The sequence below is a fragment of the Lytechinus pictus genome, chromosome 4 (assembly GCF_037042905.1).
Source record: "Lytechinus pictus isolate F3 Inbred chromosome 4, Lp3.0, whole genome shotgun sequence".
NCBI lineage: Eukaryota > Metazoa > Echinodermata > Echinoidea > Temnopleuroida > Toxopneustidae > Lytechinus > Lytechinus pictus.
This window is the reverse complement of record NC_087248.1, coordinates 12,113,695-12,137,327: the sequence shown is the minus strand read 5'-3', so window position 1 is coordinate 12,137,327 and position 23,633 is coordinate 12,113,695. Positions and strand designations below refer to the sequence as shown.

At 38.5% G+C, this 23,633-nt stretch overlaps 1 protein-coding gene across 1 annotated transcript; it reads right to left on the bottom strand.

The window, feature by feature from the left end:
* Window positions 1-209: 209 nt before the first annotated feature.
* On the bottom strand, window positions 210-17,652 carry LOC129259540 (calcium-activated chloride channel regulator 1-like). Its single transcript, XM_064098973.1, has 7 exons — window positions 17,370-17,652; window positions 14,578-14,864; window positions 13,600-13,845; window positions 7,833-8,057; window positions 6,842-7,132; window positions 5,698-5,925; window positions 210-362 (listed from the first exon to the last, which is right to left on the bottom strand). Exons 1-7 carry the CDS (start codon window positions 17,650-17,652, stop codon window positions 210-212), a joined length of 1,713 nt encoding a protein of 570 aa, XP_063955043.1.
* Window positions 17,653-23,633: the final 5,981 nt, after the last annotated feature.

The window sequence follows — 23,633 nt, the reverse complement described above, 5'->3', positions numbered from 1 at the left end:
CGATCATTTTATCAAACAATAGGCAATTATTTTAGATCACACTCGACCGCCACTGAAAACTGGAATGTCACAACTTCACTTTTGCGACAAACTTCGTGTCTTTGATTGGCGTAGTGGATGTAACGCCGGCCTTAAGGCTTCAAATGCGGTCGCTTTGCAGCAGTTCACTAGTATTTCTACTAGCAAATTGAGATGGTGTTGATGGATGTTTATTCACCTGAACCGTTATCCTTCAGTGTCACTGTGGTTGTTTTGGAAGAATCCCGAATGATGGCGGTGACGTTAGCATTTGAAACAGATTGATAATCCTGCTGAACTTGAGCGTATATAGCTAGTGCTCGTGTCCTAGCAAAGTTCACCGCCTAGATATGTAGAGGAAAAATGTATGCCTACAAATGACTAATTTTGAAAATACATAAGCCTACGGTCTACCATTATAGGCCATGATGTGTATAGAATAAATCGCATCATAATACTTCCATTCAGTTTTTATCATAAAGATTTAAAACGGTGTAAGCGACGGCAGCTATTTTCAAATTTTAAGGTGGTGGTCTAATCTAATATCTAATATCTAAAAAGTCCATAATTTCAACGAGAGATGAATCAGAATATCGGACTTCCTAATCAATTATGCCCCCGAAATCTATTATTTACAACCTAACATATGAGTCCAAATGCAATAATTTATTGCGACAATTTTGATCTTCAAACTATCGGATGAAGATTTGGCACCCATGGACTTACAAAATTAGTCAGAAAATGAATTTAGCAACAACGCCCTAAAGCAGTTTGGATAGACATGCTGTAATCGCAATGTTTTGGGGTCTAAAATCAAATCGTTCATTTTTAAAACGCAAATTATACAATTTTATCATTATCTTTTTTATAGCAAAAACAAAACAAAACATACAGACATTATACTATTCATTTATTAAAAAAATCAAGACTGAACTTACACGCGTTCCTAAAAATACATTCATGGTGACTGAGGAGTATTGCGCATTCGGTTTAGATGTGACTGAAACACTGGTATCATCGGATAGTTGAACGTTGCTGAAGGATAGTTGCCACAACCCAGTCTTTTAGAAATAACAATGATTACAACAACAATCAAATCGTAATCGACAAAATGATAGTAATGCCAAATATCTAATTGAAGGAAACTGGCTTAAAAAAAACATTCATGAAATAAATTCTAACCAATATTGCTAAAGAATTGTATCACTATAGTTTTCTTGCCTTTCAATACGTTTCGAACATGTCTTAATTAACAATACCCTGAAAACGTATTTCAATACCTTTTTGTACAATGTATCAAAAGGGAAACATATTACATAGTTAGTTTTGTGTATACGACCATTTTAAATTGATGTATGGTACATCTACATATAATTGATAAGCGGCTAGTACAAATGACATGAAATTATGTCCCTTTATCCGATCAGATACTACGGGGGGGGGGGGGGTGGTCAATTTCTTGAAAGTTGTCAACATTGACAAGGTGACTTTCTCCTATACAGTTACTACAGTGCGTATAAAAAAACGGGACAGATTTGAAAAGTCAAAAATTTTGTTTCAAATTATGATGTCTATATAAAGAGTTTGGTTGCTAAAGGGGTTAGGTCCACTTTGGACCATTCCGAGAAAAAAAAACATGTTTCTTATTCTCACTTATTGCAATATTCTTATGAGAAGCTACATTGTCGTGATGTACTACCCAATCATGTGAACATAAAATTGGGTATAAAAAAATCTACCTGTCTTCACTTTTTTTCTACATATTTTTTTTAAATATCATTGTGGACCTAACTCCTTTTGCAAGTAAACTGAAACGAATCAAATTTATTTTGATTAAAAAGGTGAAACTAATCACTTAGAGGTTTTGAGACAGAAAACAATTAAATTTATGAAAAATTGACCTAACCCCTTTTGAAAAATGAGCTCTTCAGAAGAGTTTGGTTGCAAAGGGGTTATAGGTCCACTCCAAGAAAATCGTTTTTTTTTTATTCTCCCATATTGCAATATTCTTATGGGAAACCAAATTTTCATGACACCCTACCATGAGAACATAAAATTGTGTATAAAAATATCTATCTACCTGTCTTCATATTTGTTTAAAATATTCTTTTCCAAAATGAAAATCTCTGTGGACCTAACCGATTTTGCGATCAAACTGAAATGGACCTAACCCCGTTAGAAAAATAATTGATAAGTGATTTTTCTTTGCCATTTTTGTTCAACTTTTAATGGGAATTTCAACTTTTCTTCGGTATCATCTTATATAGCTACTAAAAATATATACATTGAGACAACAAAAATCAAATTTGATGAAAAATTGACCTAACCCCTTTTGCAAGGGAGCTCTTCATATTTTGATGTCAATAGATGCTCTGAAAGCTTATTTTTGCAAATGCCATTAAACATTTTTGTCAGGGGTTTAAAAAAGGCTTGCGCCAAGTGGCAGAAAATGAGAAAGTATTGACAATCAGACATCTTGCTAATTAGCAGACTTCCTCTTATGCCATAATTTTCGAATTATGGTTTCAAAATCCGTTTTTTTATACAAAGCATTAATTTACTTAAAACGTTTCGTATTTTCATTTGAATATGTTGTCTTTCATAAGAGAACAAAAATTTTGTAGTCAACCCAAGCAAAGAGATTTGCATTATTAATGGGAGATCTTGTAACCTATTAAAAACCTTTTATCATGCGAAACAAAAGTTATGGTGAATTTGAAAGACATAAATCCTATTGTCAAGGGGACATTGATTCCTTGGACAAGTCAAATTGCGTGCTTGATAGGGACTGCTGGAAACGATTTTAATAGGGGATGATGGTTTAAATTTGACGCGCTAAAAAGATTTCACAAAACAGTAAAATTAAGCTGTCTTTTTAATAAGATAAATTTGACCAAAAAAAAAGGGGGGGGGGGTGAGTTGTTACAAACTAAAGTAAGTTCTGTTCACAATTTTTTATTTGACATACGTAAGAGTTTTCGAAAGGGTTCTGCCCATGATGAATAATACACGCAGCACACCCAGGGAAATCTTGGGGTGCACCCCCAGCACGCCTGCTTCACAGGGCCATGGTGCTTGACAGGACAATGTCAATTCTTATATACATGAAAATGTTCGTGTCTTCCAAGTGCACCATAACCTTTACAGCACACAATTAAATGATTTGAATGAATTTTAAGCTCTACCATTACTAATCCAATCTTCTCACTTGGGTTCACAATTTTTTGTTCTTACTTATTAAGGAATATTCAGTGGTAAACGATAACATATTTAGATGAAAAAAACCCGAAACAATTCGAGTAAATCAATGCTTTTTAAATACGTTTTGAAAGCATTCTTCGAAAATTATGGCAATGATATTGAAAAGGCTAAGACGAAGTCGGCTGATTAGCAACATCGTCAATGCTTTCTTATTTTCTGCCACTTGGCGCAAACCTTTTTCTGAACCCCTGACAAAAATGTTCCTTGTTCGCTCAAGCATTCGAAAGATAAGCGTTCAGCACTGTATAGTGACAGTCAGAGGCTATAGCTTCTCAGCCAATAAAAACCAATGATTTCACCGAATTGTCGGCACCGACAATTTGGTCAGTGCTGTTAGCTGTCATCGAAACACCCTCAAGGTAGCAGCTCTGCTAATGCCAGGTGGGTGCTTCATAAAACTGTTCGTAAGATATGACTTTACGCACGACTGGTGATCCTTGACTTGTGCTTAATGATATCCTTGTATATTATGACCTAAGACCATGTTCCAGTCGTGCGTACAGTTGTGCGTAACTTTACGAACAGCTTTATGAAACACCTAACGCGGACTACGCGACTCGATTGCACTAAAAATCGATTGGAACAAAGTCACGCAGTGTGCGCCAACCTGCAACGCGCTGCACCTGCGATCAGTGGTGGTATTCTGAAAATGGTCTTATCTCTGTACTCATCTTTTATCTTATCTTACTGAGATAGGAAGACGCTAAAATCACTTCAAAATAGTATCCTGAAAATCTTCTTAACGCGTTCTCATCTCTGCAAGGACTGCCTCTCTCCCATCTTCAACAGGCCTATTTTCTAGATAGTAGTAGTACCAATCAAATCACGCTTTGTATACGCAGTTTAACCAATATAAGTGTTCTTTATGTCAAGAGAATATCGTGTGACTGCTTGCATATTAATTACTGGCATAATTACATAATTGCGTGAAATTCAGAATACCACATTGACATTAATGTCGTTTACACGATGGCCCTCAACTTCGAAGTTAAATTAGCAGCGACATATTTATTTTGGTTTATGTCCGTGTAGACATGTGGACAAGCACTAGTTATCTTAAACACCACTGTCGTAGTTTAATGTTGACCCTTACAAAAAGTTTCCGGTATTTCGCGCGTTGAGAGATAAGATGGTCACTGCACGAGGCGCCTAAACTACCGCATGTTAACTACGAGTGTACAGCGATCAGAATACCACGTCAACGCAATCGTTCAAACTTGTTTTAAAAGTTTTGATTTCGAAGTTCGAGGTTTAGGCTCCTCGTGAGAACTAGACAGGGGCCTCGAAAACTGAGGGGGTTGGGCTGCAGTGGCTTCAGTTGTATTGTATGCGTGAGGTGGTGGTAAATTTTTAACCTGATTGCTAAGAAAGCATGAATGCTTCTAAGCAAGCAACCAGAGGACCTACGGCTTAAGGTCATCTCCGACGGACCTGGTAATGAGGATTGCGCTCAGCAGAAGTTGTAAAGCCAGAAAAATAGGGAAAAAATCAAAACGTTTTCAGAATATACCAATTAGAGACGGCGTAGTTATATACATATTTGAGATAAGAACGTTTTCAGAATACCACACCTTATATGCAGCAGAAGAATCGCAGACCCTATCTCAGACAGTTGATAGGCGAATGTCAAATCTTCCTGATAATTTTAGCCAATCAGATTTGTCTAAGACGATGACATCATGATCAATAAATCTGATGCGCTGCTGCTAGCTGCGTAGACAACGTATGCGTTAAAAAAGTGACATGGAGATGCATTGCGCTGTCCTGCGATGCGATAGAACAAAGACGAGATTGGGAACTTGTTGCGATGGGATCGTAATGCTATCACATAGCATTGTGTGCGCTGTGCTTTTAAGCATGGTAAAGTATGCATAAGTGACAAACGCCATGTAAGCAAGTATTGCAGTTCTTCTTATTTCTTATAATCGTTGAAGGAAAGTTACACATTATGCAAATAATGAATATTTATGAGTGCAATGGACAGAATGGATCATTCATTTCATCTTTCACCAAATGAAGAATTCTGTCCATTGCACGAATTATGTGGTTTATATGACATCTAAAATATATTCTTTTTCATATGAAATTCATTAATTTCGATGCAAAATATGCTTATGTAGTGCGAGCTCGGTCTGTTGATTATCACGTAGATACAACATGTGCGCTGCAAACACGAGTGGTTTTACCAGGGTTCTACTGCCTTGGTGCGCGCATGCAATGGACAAAATCGTATGGATCCAAAATTGCACGATGAATGGATCCAAAATTGCACGGTTGATGACGTCATTGTGAAATGGGATGAATGATCGATATCGAACAACCAATCAAATGACAAAGATCTATATAGGTGTCATATAAATATCCATATTTCCCCCTGTTTTTATTAGACATATGTTTGAGAAAGCGTCGATGTCTTACCTTCACCTCGGGTAAGGTGATCGTCACAATCTTTGTGATCGCTTCAAGTTGATAGCGTTGATGATTCCGGTCAATGCGATTTCCATCTGGTCCAGTGAATGCAATGGAAAGCATTTGGCTCTGCGTCCAGAAAACTATGACTACCGTTTCACTGCCCACTGTAGAGTCGACAACTATCGGGATATTGTAGGAGCCATGATTACTTATGCTGATATCCGAACTGTAAATCTGAATAGTATTGCATAATTTGTTGTAGTTGAAATAAATAATAAAGAAATTTGATGCAACTATCGTTCAATATTTTAGTTATTTGAGAGTGTTTTTGGTTTATAATAGATTTTACTTCTTAAAAAAACATGCAAATACAAATGATGTGTTCATCGTAAAAAACAGCGAACATATCTATTTTTTGCTCGTCTGCTGCCATGACTCTGCTCCCTCAGATCCCTTCACTGCAGTAGATCATTGAAATTATGTTGAAAATGATTTTTTTTACCCTCATGACCGGTGGAAAAGACAAATCATTTGTGTGATCGAAAAGTTCTTGGCACCTTATCTCCTCTTTACTGGAATGTAAACCTAATATGATGCTTTCACGGGTAAAACAAACCGAAAATCATAAAATCGGTCTCATTTTATGCAATTTTTCACTTGCACAGTCGCTACTTGCATATTTTTCATGGATAACGACTGACTTTCAAGGTTGTTATCATCGTCCCTCTAACCTTTATACTAACTTCTAATTTGAATTGTATGTATTCCAAATTGTGGAGCGTTGTGGCCCAGTGGATTAGTCTTCTGACTTTGAAACAGAGGGTCGTGGGCTCGAATCCCAGCCATGGCGTAATTTCCTTCAGCAAAAAAATTCATCCACATTGTGCTGCACTCAACCCAGGTGAGGTGAGTGCCACCGCGCTGTAAAAGGCTGCGGGGCTATAGCTAGGGACGTTATGACATAATGTGATATGCGCTATACAAGAACAGCGTTATTATTATTGTCCAAATGAGCTATCATACATTACATTTCCACACAAAAAGGCCTCACTCCGAATCATATTTCAAGTCTCTTGCCTCACTCGTCCCTTTCCTCTAGTACCTGTTCAAACAATATTGCTTGTCCAATTCTTAAACAACTGTGGCAAACCTGTATAGGAACCGTTTCCATTGTGATATCTGGTCTTGTCGTTAAAGTACTCTGAAACGATTGCATGAGGCAGGTCCCAGTACCCGAATCTGAGCAGAAGTTTGATATTCCAGAAGTGCTTGACGATAGATACTCCATTTGCCCATCAGCTGAGTTGCTTATTGTTATTGTGTCAATTATTACTCCCGAGTCTTCAATCTCTTCATACGTATCTCTGATGACTGGAGAATTATTTTCTCTACCGTCACTCAGGAGTAAGATGTATCCACCTCGTGCGTATTCACCAAGTACCTGTAACAGCAAGTTGATACTTGAGCCTTGTTGTAAAGATTAATTACCGCCAGGATACTTTGACTTGGACTTATCACAACAGGGACGGCACTACAGGGGCAGAATGTCAAGATGGCGACCACCCCAATGATTTGTCAAGTTGTGAGATAAACACACACAAAAAAGAGAATACTTGAAAACGGAGGGGAAGTAAGAAGATAAAAGAAGGGAATGAAAAGATGATTTTCGGACTTTAAACTTCATAAACACCGTTACTTAAAGCTAATTGAGAGAGAGAGAGAAAAAAAGACATCATATTCAGTTCGCCATGCCCCTCTATCGAAATACTCTGGCACCGCCCATTTACAAAGTAATGGACTTTTCATGCAACACCACTTAAATGTAGCATATGGAGCGGTGATATCAGACATTTTTCTTTAACATTGTACACTGAAACAACATTTTGATGGAGCTTTAGACAACAAAAACTGATAAGATGATCCTTCGTATTTACAAAACAACTTCAAATAACCTTGGGACCATGGTAACTGTGATTTTTTTTATCATTGGTCATGCTCTGATAAATCCTCATGGCAAATAAGCCTTAAATAATAATAATGCTAATACTAATAATAACGTTATCATACGCCTAATTGGCTTTTCATGTACATAAATCACATAAATATAGAAAAGCATGCGCTGTACATGATGCTGATGTTACCTCAATGCCTTTCAATATCCCACATCCTATGCATGTGCCCCCAGTCGCTTCAGACGGCAAGGAGTCGACGACATGTCTACGCGAAGCGATATTGGTAATATCCGTGAGATCTGCTCTGATTCCCGCTGACGATTGGAAGACTACTATTCCGATCTTGATGTCGGAAGGCATCACACTGTTGATGAATGCAGTACATGCCTGGATCATTTGGTCGAAACGACTCCCCTGTAAAAGACGTTTTCAAACGAAAAAAAAAAAAATCTTGGTAAAGGTAGAATCTTTATATTCGAGTCGCCCACAATAACTTAAATACATACTTCTTTGGAAGATTATAGGTCAATAACGATCAAAATTGTTGACGAAAGTAAAAAATGATTACTGTACAATTATAGCTCCGTTTTGCTCGTTAAAGGAAAGTAAGGCGGCGTACGTGGTTAGTACCATCTGCGTACGGATTTGGAAGCACGCAGACCCGACGTAGCACTTTAAACTGCATTTATTTATTTCAAATATTTAAAAGAAGGGTAGCTCAATCAGCAACAAGCTGGTTTTCGTTGAGGCCCTTCGTGAACTAACACAAATATAAAACATGGTAACATATTCAAGTATAAACAAAGAATAGAGCATAAATACTAATATTGAAAAAAAAAATGAAATGAAATAAGCATAATTAACTATGGAAAATAACAGAACAAATAAAATATGATACTGTACAGATGTTACCTAAAACTAAACGAAAACATTATATACACATGAAAAGAGATAAAATATGTACAAAATGAGGAGAAAGAATAAAATAGATTCCACCATTAGTCCCTATTACATAAGGTTTTTTCCCATTTAGCCATTTCCCGTTTGAACTGTTTAATGTTTTCTATGAATCGGAGGTGTTCGGGTAGTTTATTCCAATGTAATGGGCCTGTGACAAAAAATGATTTCTGATAAAAGGTTGTACGAGCATATGGCACCCTGATTATCATCTTATTTGTGCTTCTAGTTGTTCGGGAGGATATTTTCTCTATATAAATAAACTTATCACAAAGCACCTGGGGAGCAGCTTCGTGTAAACATTTGTGAACCATTAAGCGAGATGCTCTAAAAAAGACATTGCGTATTTTGGGCCAGGATAATATTTTGGAAATTTGTTCAGATGGAGTTTCCCAAGAGAAGTTAGATACCATGTATGCTGCCCTCTTATGTAATCTCTCTAACTTACTGTGATTAATTTCAGATCTTTCCGACCAGACGGTACAGCAATACATTATATGGGGCATTACAAAAGCCCAATACAGCTTATTCAATTGTGCTTTATCAAAATACTGTTTACAGCGGCGAATAGTTCCTAGTTTTTGTTTTACAATTAAAGATATGCTGTCAACGTGTTTTTTAAAGTCGAGATTGTTATCTATGATAACTCCTAAACATTTATATTCATTTACACATTCCAATTGACATCCATTTAACACTATCGATAGCATATTGCTGTCTAGTGACCTTAGCTTTTGTTTTGATCCTAGTAGCATCGTTTTGGTCTTGTCACTATTCAAAATCAAATTGTTTTTATTGAGCCAAGAGTCCAAATCCCTAAGAGCTTTTGACAGTTTTAGCTCAACCTCTTGCTTCGATCCCCCCCCAAACAGAAATAGTAGTATCGTCAGCATACATGTAAACGGTGCCATTTGATATAGCGTTTGGGAGATCATTAATGAATAAAGTGAAAAGTATCGGGGCTAAGATCGAACCCTGTGGCACACCCATTGTAATGTTTCGTAGAGTAGATTTTTCTTTTCCTAAAGATACATATTGTTGGCGGTTTTTCAAGTAAGAATCAAACCATTTGATGACACAAGGTGAGAATCCATATTGATATAATTTATCTAATAGTAGGGAGTGGTTAACCGTATCAAATGCACGTCGAAGGTCTATAAAAGCTATACCATTCAGGTGTCCTTTATCTACATTCTCTGACCATTGATTCACCATGCATAATAAAGCTGTTTCGCATGAATGCTTAGGGCGAAACCCAAACTGATTCTTATATAAGTAGTCTTTCTGAGATATATAATCAAATACGTTTAAATACACTGCCCTTTCGATTATTTTAGATAAAATCGGCAGTATAGATACAGGCCTGTAATTTTTCAGTGTGGCTGAATCCCCTCCTTTTGGAATCGGTTGGACTCTGGCTATTTTCCAAGCATCAGGGTATACAGAAGACTTTAAGGACAGATTCAATATATATACTAAGCTTCCAATTACACAAGGAATATCACAAATATATTTCAGTATTTTGACGGAGAGTTCGCCATATCCAGTTGCTTTTTTGCAACTATAAGATTTTATCTCTTTGATGACGAAATCTATAGAAATAATAGAGAAATTAAACAAATCACTTTTTGTCTGCTTTTCCGAATTTTCTTCATTGATGTGTTCACACTCTTTGGGATTCTCAACACTTTGTTCAAAATTGTTAGTGAGTTCCTGAACTGAGTCAATAAAATATGTATTGAAGAGCTCAACAATTTCTTTCAAGTCAGATATTTCGGCATCGTTTACGTTCAATGTCATATTTTTAGGTTGCTTTTTCTTAGTCAGACGCCGCATAACATCCCACAGTGCATTTGCGTTACCTGATTTAACATCTAATAAAGAGGTAATATATGATTTTTTAAGCTTATTGAGTTCCCTTGTCACCAGGTTTCTATACCTTTTATATTGATTCCAAAGATATGATGACGACAGTTTGATTGTTTTTTCATGTAAGTAATCCCTTGTATTCATCAATGCAATTACATCACCTGTCACCCACGGACACGCCTTATTTCGTATACGTTTTCTTTTGTATGGTGCACATTTGTTTATAATTTCCATCAGCGGCTTGTACCATATGTCCCATGCACAATTTACATCTTCACATTGATATACATCTTCAAAATGAACTTGGGATAATAAAGACTGAAATTCAGAGAATTCAAAGCCTTTGAAATCTCTCCATTCTATAATATTTTCTTTTTGATTAATATCTATATCACCGTAGACAGTAAAAATCGTATAGTGATCACTGAACGATGTTTTTATTACTCCATTCATTAAGTGGTTGTCTATATCAGTGGAATATATAAGATCAATAATAGTTTGTGACGTTGTCGTCACTCGTGTTGGTATATCAATTAATTGATCAAACAAAAAACCAGTCATGATTTCATCAAGAGATCGAGACAAAGAATCAATATAGCATGGAGACATATCACAGTTCAGATCTCCAAGTAATATAATTTCTACATCTGTGTTTGTAATAGCTTGATTTAACATTCTGTTCAATAAATCAAAAAAATTAGACGCCGAGTTCGGTGGTCTGTATATAACACATATAAGCATTGTTTTTTAGTGTTTTATTGACAGTTTAACCCAAAGAGCTTCAATATCGTCACACACGATATAATTTTCATACAAACAATTTATGTCATCTTTCACGTAGAGTGCTACACCTCCTCCATGTCGATTGCGGTCTTTGCGGAAAACAATGAAGAGCCGTTGCTGAGTGTGGTCTGCGTGCGGACCTTGGTTTCACCAAAGTATGAGTAAAGCGCGTCTCCGCTACTACCAATGAGCATCACTCTTGCACGCCGCTTGCAACTTGCGAGTGAGCAAGAACACCGAACGTGAGCAGTACGTGTAGGTACAGATGCCCCAAAACGATAACGTGGTAATCGCACGAAGATCATAGGTACGTTGTAAGCAAGTACAATTCACCACGTGAACAAAGTACAATCCACGCAACGGCTTACAGCTGTGCATGTGACGTGGGTTGACGTACTCCCTCTCTACTTTTGCTACTCTCTCCTCGTCTTCCCCCCCCCCCCCCCCCCGAAGAAAACGCCGTGACCATGGTTCCCCTGTCTCCCCTAAAAAAAAAAAATGAATAAACGTATGGACTAAAAACATCCACGGCTATAAGGCACGGTCACACTACCCGATGGACACAGAATGTATGCATAAAAGACACAGCAGACGAGCAATATTTCGGGGTTGGATTAATTCGTTCCCAGTCGCCATAGAAATGGAAGAACTTGACGAAAATCTGCGAAAACAGAACAGAAAAAACGGATGTGGATAGGTTGTAACGGGGATGTTAAACGGATGTTCCTTTAAAGCCTAGCGGATAAGATGCATACGCCTACTTCCCTTCTATTTCCGTGCTACTAACGATCTACAGATGCTCCATGTACCTTATCTTTCCTCCCTCCTTCCGTTTTCATCTGCTCATCTGCTTTGCTCATTCTCCTGAAGACGACAAGAACACACTTGTCGAAACGTCGAGATTGGATGGTCCTTTTCCACCACAACAGGACCAACCCTTGCCCTAGAAAGACACATGGCGTACCGTGAAACCTACTACACTACAATGGATGTGAGTCGCGAGTTTGCTCAGAGGATGCAAATTACGCCACTGGAACACAGAGAGCATAGACCTACAGCGGTCGTTCAGCAAATGACAACGGACATAATAGTTTGTTACTCTCATATGTCACGGTTTACATCGTAAATGGGAGGGGGGGGGGATTCATCCGCTGTAAAAGTTTCATGAAGCTCAAAACTCTTTGCACGGATAAAATCACAGTGGACGATGCTCGATGGACATGATGGACAGACGTTAGAATTATGCAATGAGTATACAACGGATGCATAATGTTTTCCCACGGATGGCAACATTCTTTCACTTTTGCATCCGTGTACTGTAGTGGATCCGAGACCTACCCTGTCCCATTTTGCACTTGGTATTAAGTAAGTCGAATGAATAGAGAGAGAGAGCACACAAGACGGGCTGTGGCCATAGCTTATCGCGTAGAAACGAAAATAAACACAAATTCTACTACGGCGAGTGGAAGCCGTGAATAATTTGGAAGAGAGCCCGGGGGGGGGGGACTCAGTATATAATGCGTGGTGGGTATGTGCCGCGGAGGGGACCCCCATTTTTACACTCAATTTTACGTTCCAAGGCATAGCATTTTTATCTTTTTGAGAAAAAGAACAAAGAAAGCCGCTCCAAAGCATATAAACATTTTCTTATCGAGAAAAAAAGAAGAAATAAATCCGTTCCAAAGCTTCGCATATTTTTCGATATGCCGTTCCGGCTGCAATGACCCGCCACAATGAACTGCAATTTTGGTGAAACGCAGCCGCCGAGCGATATACTAAAAACGAAGTGGGGTTACTCCGGAGTAACTCCGGTTGGAGTTGATACGTTTGTACTACGGACCGACATTTCACTCCTATCAAACTGGCAACCTCGGCAGTGGTGTACCCACAGTCGTTTCCGTGGTTTCCAAGTGAGTTCGCGCCATATGTGTGGCGCGCGGAATCTCCTCCATGCGGAAATGAATGAAGTTAAGCGCGAGGACCAACTCCGTTTGTAAACCTCTTCTCGAAGAGGGTTGAGTACTGCGCTTTGAATCTGGATCGAAATAATCCTAGAATTATCACAATTCCTTTCAAAGTGGAGTAACGCCTTCTGTACTAAAGAATAATTCCACTTCGGCTGTCAGGATAGTTGTGATGACATTACAACATTATCCAATTGGATAATCTAAACAATCGTAACATTGGCGTCTACTTGTCGAGCTCCCAATAGGTGAGGAAGAACTTTACCCAACATTTTAATATTGGCCTATGGACGGCTGCCTTGCAAAACTACAGTATTATTGTTAGAAATTTGATATGTAGGGGAAAAGCAAGACAGCAGCAATGGTAATTTTAAATGACTTACAGCCATACTGCCACTGATATCGAGGACAAAGACAATGGCACCACTTCTCACTGAAGAGGCCTGGACGACTTCAAATTCAGGAGTGGTGTCAGCAGATTGCTGGACCCCAGCCTGAAAGTCTTCTGTTCTTTCGGTCATGACCTTCCATGCGCTATCTCCACCGCATAATTTGTTCATGAAATTTGGTGCAAGAGGATTGTGAAGGCTGTCAAGATCTGCATTATCGTCTTCACAGAACTTTACTACCTAGATTTTGGTATCAGATAAATAAAGAATATCGTGCAGTAAGAAAAAGACAGAAGGTATTGATACCCTCCGTGACAACTAGATTGTTATTATATTTTCATACATCTGTATGGTGACCATTCTGTTCTAAGGGCATAAGGTCGGAATGTCATTTACACTTATTAAAGTTTGATATAGATTATACATGTAACATAGATCACCAATCTCGGCAACGGAACTGTAGGGAAATAAACTTTATAAACTGTGACACTTGGTGGAGTTATTCCTAGTAATGATATAAACTAAAGGCTTAATCAAGAATCCGCTTTACACACTGAATAAGGAAAGGTTTTATTTGTAGGCTATATACCGAGTCCTTTGCCAACGTGTCAGACGTCGAGGAACGCATGATGGATGGCCTATTAAATTGCCACATATCATGCTGTTCAGAATATCCTACTAGTACCATGAGTACCGTGGCCGCGAAGGCTAAAAATGCCAGAATTTTTCACGGCTGTGTACATACTAAAATAAACAAACAAGCATGTATATGAATGGAAGGGGGGGGGGGGGATCAGTTCCCGTTTCGCGGCCTCTGCACTATCCAACCACATTTTTTAAATACTTTTTTTTAATCAAGGAACAATATTAGTGATTTATCATATTTTAAGAATATCAATAATTTCTTATTATGATTTTAATTTACTACTGAAATTTACTTCCTTATTAAATAATTTACTTCTTAAGGTTTACCGAGGGTATGTGAGCATCATTTGGTGCAAAAAGTAGCGAGCCTGTAGCGGTCTGTCCTCCAGTGTCTGGTACAAAACGACATTCGGGTTTGTATCCAGTGTGAGGGTCGCTCTGACATGGATAACCTGAAGGCATCTTGACGCTTCCTTTTAGCTTGAATGAACAGCGCGTTCCCTCTGTGCCACCAGTTGGCGAGTCATAAGCAGGAAACCCGTCTCCGTTGCCGCTGTAGTGTTCCCTAAATAAACCCCACCGGTAATAACCCCAGCTCCGGACTAAGACATTGTCTATCGACAGAAAGACACATTAAAATGAGCATGGAATAAAAGAGACGTGATGAAAAAAAATTGTGATAATAATGATGATGGAAAGAATGTTAAAAATGAAGTTGACTACACGATTACGATCAAGATGATTGAGACGGATTATCTTCGTTGGAAGGGATGCATGAGCTTTGTCGAAAGTTTGAAAAATGATTCTGACAGAACAAGAGGTATACCGTCTCTATTTTAGAGTAAAATAAAAAAAATATCTAGAGGTTACGTAGATTTGAATCGGTAATATGTCTATGCACCATCACGTGATCGTATCGCATTTGATTTATTTTAGATTCTGATGTCACCTTGGTAAATATGACTGCGCTGAAAAGTAAACAACTGCGATCTATTCAGCGAAGTGACGCCACACACTGCTAAAGATGCCTATTTGGTAATTTGCTTTGATAACATGCTAGTGCATGCGTAGACTGTCTACATTTTTTGCTATAACTTTGACGGGCCGGAGTTGCAATCAAGCACTGCGAGTTTAACATTAAGCCAAAGAAAAATCTAATGGTAAATTTACATTAGCTGTATAATATAATATATATTCTCTGGTCTATCTTAACATTAAATAGCTTTTCAACTCCCCTCCGTAGCTATAATTTCCCCTCGGGAGAATATTTTCTATCAGCGTGGCGAACTTGCGGGAAAATATCGTCGGCGGTCATCCGAACCGTCGTATCATAGATACAAGAGTGAAAACCTATTTCAATGAAAAATCGACTTAAAGTTGACTATAATTTCCACACTTTGTTCCCCAGCCTTACAGCATTTTTCTTGCTGGAAAAAAATACGTGGTACGAAAGACTATGACAGTTCCTTGATATTGCTTTCTTTATTTTTTTTTTCTTTTTTGGCTATATTTATATACATATCACTTATAGATACATATTTACACTTACCTTCTTCTCTTAGTTTGTTTAATGCTTTATCATATATACTTATATGTCTTTTGCACATTATCAGTTGTTCCCCATTCTTTTTCTTCTTTTTTCCCCCCACTCTTATGCACCAGTTTATTAAGCCTTTCTTTGTAACCTGTTTGACCCACCTCTCACTAATTCTCTAGTTATTCATCCCTTTATCACTGTTTTGTTCCAGATCCTGTTTGATGTTACCTGCCTCATTATCTTAATCCCTCTTGGCCTTACTTACACTAACTTCCCTTTGTGTCTGCCTACTCCTTTTCTTTCATCCCCTTCACTAACCTGATTGGTCTTCTCTACTCACTAATGCCCCTTTTGTCTCCTTGTTTCTAGTGTTGCTGTAGCTTGTTTGTGGTCTATATTATGGCTGTTCCACTTTATATGTTTGTCATTTTGCCTCCGACGAAGATTCTGCTAGGATCGAAAGCTTAGGCCCCTTTTTGACTTTATAATCTTTATTTTTTACGCAAAAAGAAGAATTCGAGGAAATGTCACAAAAGAGCTTGCAAGTTCAGTTTGAGCAATTAAGATTGTCCATCTACAAAAATGCCATAGGGAATACAAAAACGCTGACCGACTGCACTTGAATTACGCGCGGTCAACAGAAGTCGTATCACTACTCACATAATAGGTGGGCATTGCATCGCTGATACGACGGTTTGGCTGACTGCGCATTTGCGTATTAAGCGTGCGCTGTAGGATTTGCGCATTTCATCAACGATGTATGGTATTGAATATCCTTACATATCTCAGGAACTGAAATAATTTGCTGCATAGATATTTGATTATGTATACAGTAGGACTTGTACTTTATTTTCTGCAAAATCTCAAAATAATTTTCATTTTACCAAAGTTAACTGATACGACGGTTCGGATGAGCGCCGATAAATTCCTTTGGAAAGAAATAACACCCTCGGGGGAAACCCTATATACAGATATTGCTCACCTATTGGAATATAACATTTCATTTTCCGACGGAGTAATATTCTCGAAGGGAATAAATTTCTATTATATACTTCCGAGGGGGAAAATATAGCTTCGGGAGGGACTGAGTAGAAGTGTTATTTACTGTAGGAATTTACAAGGTCCTTATGTGTCGCGCTGCATAATGCAAACCTGAAATATTTGCATTTTCTAATCGATGAACATGATGCGTATCTCACAAATCAAACGAATGCGCGATGTAACGCCGAGATTAACATATTTGGTGTATTGAATCAAATGCGAGACACTTTATAAAAGCGCCATGATGTCATCATCATGCTAATGAATATGACATGCTTTTCGTTTAACAAGATATGAAACGCGAGGAGCGAGCAGATTTTCTATTTTGCTAAAATAATATTAAACTTTTCCTAATCCTTAATCTTCTTTTTTTTTAAACCTTTCCTAACATTTCTTCTTTCTCTTTCTCTACTTTTTCTTTTTCTCCTTCTTTTTCATTCTCCTCTTTCTTTTCCTTTTTCCTTTCCGATGATTTTCTCTTTTTTTGGTGAAGGAAGGGGGGGGGGGGCAGCCGATTCGGCCGCTTGATCTCCATATCTACCTGTGTTCCCAAATTTATCTTCTCGATACTGTTCATCTAAAACGTATCTCGGTGTCAAGTGCAGCAGAGATCCTTCTTTTCCACATCCTGCAATGTTGTTGACAAGCGGTTCGTCATCGGGAAATTCGTGTACGATAATGTTTGCAGACTGTAGGGTCTCGGTCCTAGCAGACCGGTACTGACTCCTGCTGGGCCAGGTGTTAGGTACAAGAATCTTGATCTGCCGCCAGTAGACGTGCTGTTTGCTGGCAAGGTAGAGCCGTTGAGATGCTGATGTAAACATCGCCTGCGATTAAGTGGGTGAGGGGGGGGGGGGAAAGATCAGATGTCTACTTGCTAACTTCTTTAGATTGCAATGGGGAACCAATATGAAAAGAAATTAAATCAAATTGATTCAGGAGTTATTGATTCCTTAATCTAATTGAAAACTAGATTTCGAAAGAAGTAATGATTTTCTTATTCCGACCAGATTTTCGGTAATATTATCCCTAAACTCTATAACTAGGTGTCTGTCCAGAATATTTGGCTCGGGAGGGGGGAGAACGACCTTAATAACTGAATTACAGAAGTAATACACAGTAAGACGATATTTACATCCTAGTTTATATTTTCCCATTTTTTTTTTCACTTGTTGCTTGTTGAACAATTTTAATGGGGGCCCGCCCCTCCCTCTGTAAAGGCTGTAAGAGCATCATTGGCCACACCTTTGAGATGAATTCTCAATGATCACTCTTTATCTTTTTAAAAACATGAAGAAAACATTTCGGAAAATCTGTGATAATATCAAAACTATTTATTTTCTACTTTTCATTATTTCATTTAATCAGACTATTTTAGCGCAGGGTCAGAATAGTCAACACACCCTTTCGACACAAGCCCCCCCCCCCCCGTATCCATGACTCAATCCAACTCGTGTCCCCACTCTCAGCGCATTCTTTAGAGAGAATACCCCCCCCCCTCTACTGTTTCCAACGATTGCGGCCGCCCCATTTTGTCCCCACTCCGCTTAGCAAGCTATCGACACAAGCCCATATTTATATGTTTACCTCCACAACATAGTGTTATGATAGCTTAATTCATCGTACCATGCGATTTACTTGCAACGTGCCCCCCCCCCCCCCCCCAAAAAAAAAAAAAAAAAAAAAAAAGTAAAACTAATTTTGCTAGGAACATTGCCTCACTCGGATTGTAAAAGTCTTGATAACATCAAAGCCCAATTGTATATTGATTTGATTTTGAACACCAACCGAGACCCCTTCGAAGACTGATACCATTGTTCCCCTTTTCTGTTTACACCCACCCGTTTCCCATTGGCAGTGCAATGAAACAAGTAACATACTTTCGTAGCCAGGAAAACAGATTTCAGAAATCCACGATTACTCCTTGGTGTATGGAATAGTTAAAATTATCTGACTTAGGCATTCACGTCCATGGTTTAATGATGATAATGACGTTTCTACCTTTTAATCAAAGCTTTAACGATATATCTCCACACCTGAGAAACGGATCAAAATAGTTATTTAATCATTTTCAGGCAGACAGTGAGTTTAGGATTACATATATAAATAAAATAGTAAATGAATGTGAGAAATGCGATTGACAAGTGTAAAAGAAAACCGTGACAACTCTCCCAAACGACAGATGTTTTGGTAAAACGTAAGTCTGGAATTCATTTTCTGTAAAGTGGGAAAAATACCAAACCGGGGGGATCCTTAATATTCAAGAACATGGCCGTACGCAGCGGAAGGGGGGCATGGGCCAGTTGCACCCAAGAAATTAAAAAAAATCATAACAAAACATAGAATACCTCGGTCGCTTCGCTTCCTCACGAGTTTCTTCAAATTATGTTTACTCGTCTTGCCCCCCCGGAAAAATATGCGCATTGCATTCAAGAAAAGAACAATAATTCCAAACCTATATCAGTCTATAGTTATTTGTAAAGCGAGTATTTGTTCAAACAAGTTGAACGCATCTGACAGTCTCGCCTGCCTTACGCGATTCAAGATAGCAGCAGTGCTGACTTTGAAAACGACCATTGAATAAGAATTCACAAAACACCATTCATATGGTCATAAATAATATGTTTATTGACCCTAAAGTACCTTTGATCTTGGTCATGTGACCTGAAAGTCATGCAGGTTGCTCAATTATAGGATTACTCTTATACCCCCATCTCGCTAGATGGCGATTCCACTGCGATCGTCAAAAATCGACAAAGCGTGGTATAACGTAGCTTGATCGTGCCTTGATCTTTTCAATCTTCTCCGTCGTACCTTGATCTTTTCTGAAGCGGCAAGGATCGCCACCATCTTTATGGTCGCCACAAAATTTTGAACATGTTCAAAACTTACGTAGCGAGATCGCGTAGGTGCTAAAGCGCATCACAATCGAGTCATGAGCGTATTACAAACGACATATTCGTAGCTGTAACGGAGCCCCAACGCATAAAGCGTAGTATAAGCGCATTAAAAGCGGCACCGATCGCCCGTGGTTTTCAGGCCCGTTCCCAAGACAATTCTGCTACGCTGCTTCCGTTTACAAGGCGACTGCCTTGCGCTCGACACGCTTCACACAGCTTCCACCACGACGCTTCCTTCTTTGGGTGGCATGTGGCACACGTTCTCAGCCCGCTACAGGCGTTCGCGTTGCGCTTTTGCTGCGCCGCTGATGACTGGGCAGCGATTGCGCAACAACCGTCCGCGCTGCTATAAAACGCCTTGCTGATGGTGGCGGATTATCATATTTGCAACAGATTACGAGGCGATACCACAGCGTTTTCAAACATACCTCCCAGAAAAAGGACCAGAAAAGGGAAAGCTGCCCAAGCTACCCCTCTTAGGCCGGCAGTCGAAGAGGAAGATCAAGGGGTTATGGTGGTGGTAGAGGAGGAGGAGGTAGAGGAGGAAGATGAAAATCTTACTGCTGAGCCAGCTGGAAAGAGAAAAAAGACGCTCACATGTCTTGATGACGAAATGGTTTACCTCTGCAGAAATAAATAAATTGATTATGTTTTGAAAATAAATTGAATTTTAACCACAGTGACAGTAGACAACATCAAATTTTGTTAATGATTCGATCACTAATGTATTGATTGGGAAAGGCAATCTTTAGGGAGATTATGGTATTGTGCCCCCCTCCCCCTCCCTTTTTATGAGTGCTCTCACATCAGTAGACTACTTCTTGTCAGCAAATTTGAAAGGAATTTACCAAATATTTTTGAGTGACAAACTTTGTGGAGAAAAATAAACAGAATATCAAAGATTTTTATGCTCTTTTATGAAATTCTGGATGCATCCCTCATATTAACTATTAGGCTCATCGACATATTTTGAATTAAATTTAAAAAATATTGTATATTATGACTTAGGTAACAGCCAGGATCGGACCCTGTATCTTTTTGGCCTCCTCCTTCTCCTGTCCTCGCATTCAACTTTTAACTGATGTTCTTTTAGAATGCCAAGATGTATAAGTCCAACCAAATTCTGGACATCCATGTTGGTCGGAGGTTGGCAATCGACTGAAAAATGTGTCATGTGCCGCGATTAGTATGCCGATTGCTTGAAATCGTTTCAAGAGCCCATCATGAACGTAACATAATCGCTTCTATCGTAGCACCATCGTACCGAGGTCCTAATTAGCGTATGAGCCTCGTTGTACGATCGCTTTGATCGCAGAAGCAGCGCATCACATCTGCCTCGAATCGTCGCAAGAAAGTGGCATCGTCGTACTTTCAGCGTATTACCATCGCCTTCAGCGCAGGTCGGTCGCATAGAAGTTGCAGTGCAATCGTCTCGCAGGCTAAAAATAGAATTCGAGGAAGATTCTGCTACGATTTGCGGGATTTACACAGATCGCCATAGTCGCCACGATCGCCTTCCTAGTGAGATGGGGGTATTATGTTATAGGATTACGCTTTTGCCATGAACGAGATCCATAAACTTTCAAAGTTATGCTGTCAATTCAGCAAATGTCCCCAACATGGCCAAAGTTCGTTGACCGTAAATAACATTTGACCTTAGTCAAGTGAACTGAAACTTTCCCATGAAGTTTGCTGATACTTGATTGCTCTGATGTCCAACTTTTATGAACTAGATCCATAAGCTCTCAAAATAATAATGGCAATTCAGCAAATAACTCTAACATGGCAAAAGTTCTTGGACTCTAAACATGCTGAAGGACCTTTGTCCTCGATCATGTGATCTGAAACTCGCCCTGGGTGTTTGGTGATAATTATTTGATTTTATGTTTACGTTTCATCAAATACATCCATCAAGTATAACAGTTATGGCAATTCAACAAATACCCCTATCATGGCCAAAGTGTTTTGACCCTAATTGACCTTTTATCTTGATCACGTGACTTGAAATTCAAGAAGGATGTTAAGTAATACTTAATGATATTTATGTTCTAGGTCCATATAATTCTTAAGTTATATTGACGTTTCAAAAAAATTTATACTTGGTTAGAATTTCAATGTTGACGACAAATACGCCACCGCCGGCGTCGTCGGAAAAGCGGCGCCTCTAGTCTGGCTTGGCTATGCAGGCGAGACAGAATTGACAAGATTAATGAATAGGGAACACTTTTTGATGAAGAGGCTCGCATTTAATTACAAGAGGAGAGAGCTTATTGACCAAGGAATGTTCAAATTCCCGAAAAACAAAATAACAATAAACAAAACATCTTTCCGTTTTGAGCAGGGCCTTTTTGTAAACATAGCAAAAAAAAATTCGTCACAACAACACTGTGTTTCCTTGGTCTTTAATATTTTCGCAACAAATCAAATTTTGATACAAAAACTATTTTAGGGCTGTCTTACTTGGAGATTTTCGATGATAACTGGATTTTCAGGTACTTTCTTGTCAATTGCGATGAGTACATTTGAGTAGGCTCCATTCTCAATATTGATAACATTCTTCTGTCCTATAGCTTCTTCTAAAAATAGTACCTCCAATACCAACAGTAATAAAATCATGTTCTTATATTCCATCTTCCCAATAACAGAATCACTCTAGAGTATTCCACATTATATAGAAGATTCCAACCACCGATCACGTCTTGCTTTCGTTCTTTGAATGTGTACTTAAATTGAAATTAATTTATTATTATTATTTCAAACGTAGCAGTCGTGTAGCGTGTCTCCATGACGTCACCTTCAATGCATACGGGATTTCCCCTACTATACCTACGTTGATTCGTCAATAAGACAATTGAAAGCAATTGAAAGAACATTTGGGGAACATGAACCCAACAATTCGCGTTGGTCTTGCCGTTCAAAGGCTGTCGAGTGGAAAATAAAGGCGAGGAGAAGGAAAAAGGTTATGTGTAAAATAATATTACATTATATTTAATCAATCCTTGTTTTCTTAGGCATTAGCGACAGTCTGTCAAAGAGTACAGGGATTTATTAAATATTTTGCAGAGTTTACTAGTGCGGAAATAGACAACTTTTGCTCAACGGCGGAAACGGACTTTTACGACGGACTTTTGGAAGATAATTTTAGCCCCGTCGTGCAACGCAAGTTGTATGACGTGAGAAAATGTTGAGTTCTAGCAACCAAAGTGGGACATTAGATGTGCAGTTCGTGTGCAATATTCTAGTTGCTAATATGTTGACAGCGACATCTCCGATTTAGGACGATTTTATACAACCCGCATCGAGAGCCACATAATCGTCGTCGTAGAGATAGATTCGCATATTATTGCCCTCTGTATAGGGAATATATTTCAAAAAATAAATGTTGTCTTTCCCATTAAAACAACATTTTTATCAAAATAAAGTTCTATAATGAATTCAGGTTTTGAAATAAATACATGTAGAATCTCATAATCATCACAACCTCAGTATAAATTCCTAACAATTAAATAATAATTTCAAATCTAATCCCCCATTTTGGGATATGTGAAACATAATGCCCGCGGGGCATATATCCTTCACATTGTGTGCGAGATGGCTTGTCATTTGTGTGTGTGTGAGGGGGGGGGGCAGAGCAAAAGAAAAAAATCAGAATGGAGTTCGGACGAGCTCTGCTGCGTTGATATGAACGCATGCGAAATGGTTTAACTGGAGAGATTCATGAATATGACCCACGGATTTAATTGTCATCGATCCACCAACAATCCACGTTTGATGCAATGTTCGATTTGATGGACTTTAATGATATATAAATTTACTATGTTGTACCGCATATATAATGTTCCCGTTGTTGTGGATGCGAAAACTTCTGACTTATTTAACAATGCACTTAATATAAAAATGGAAAG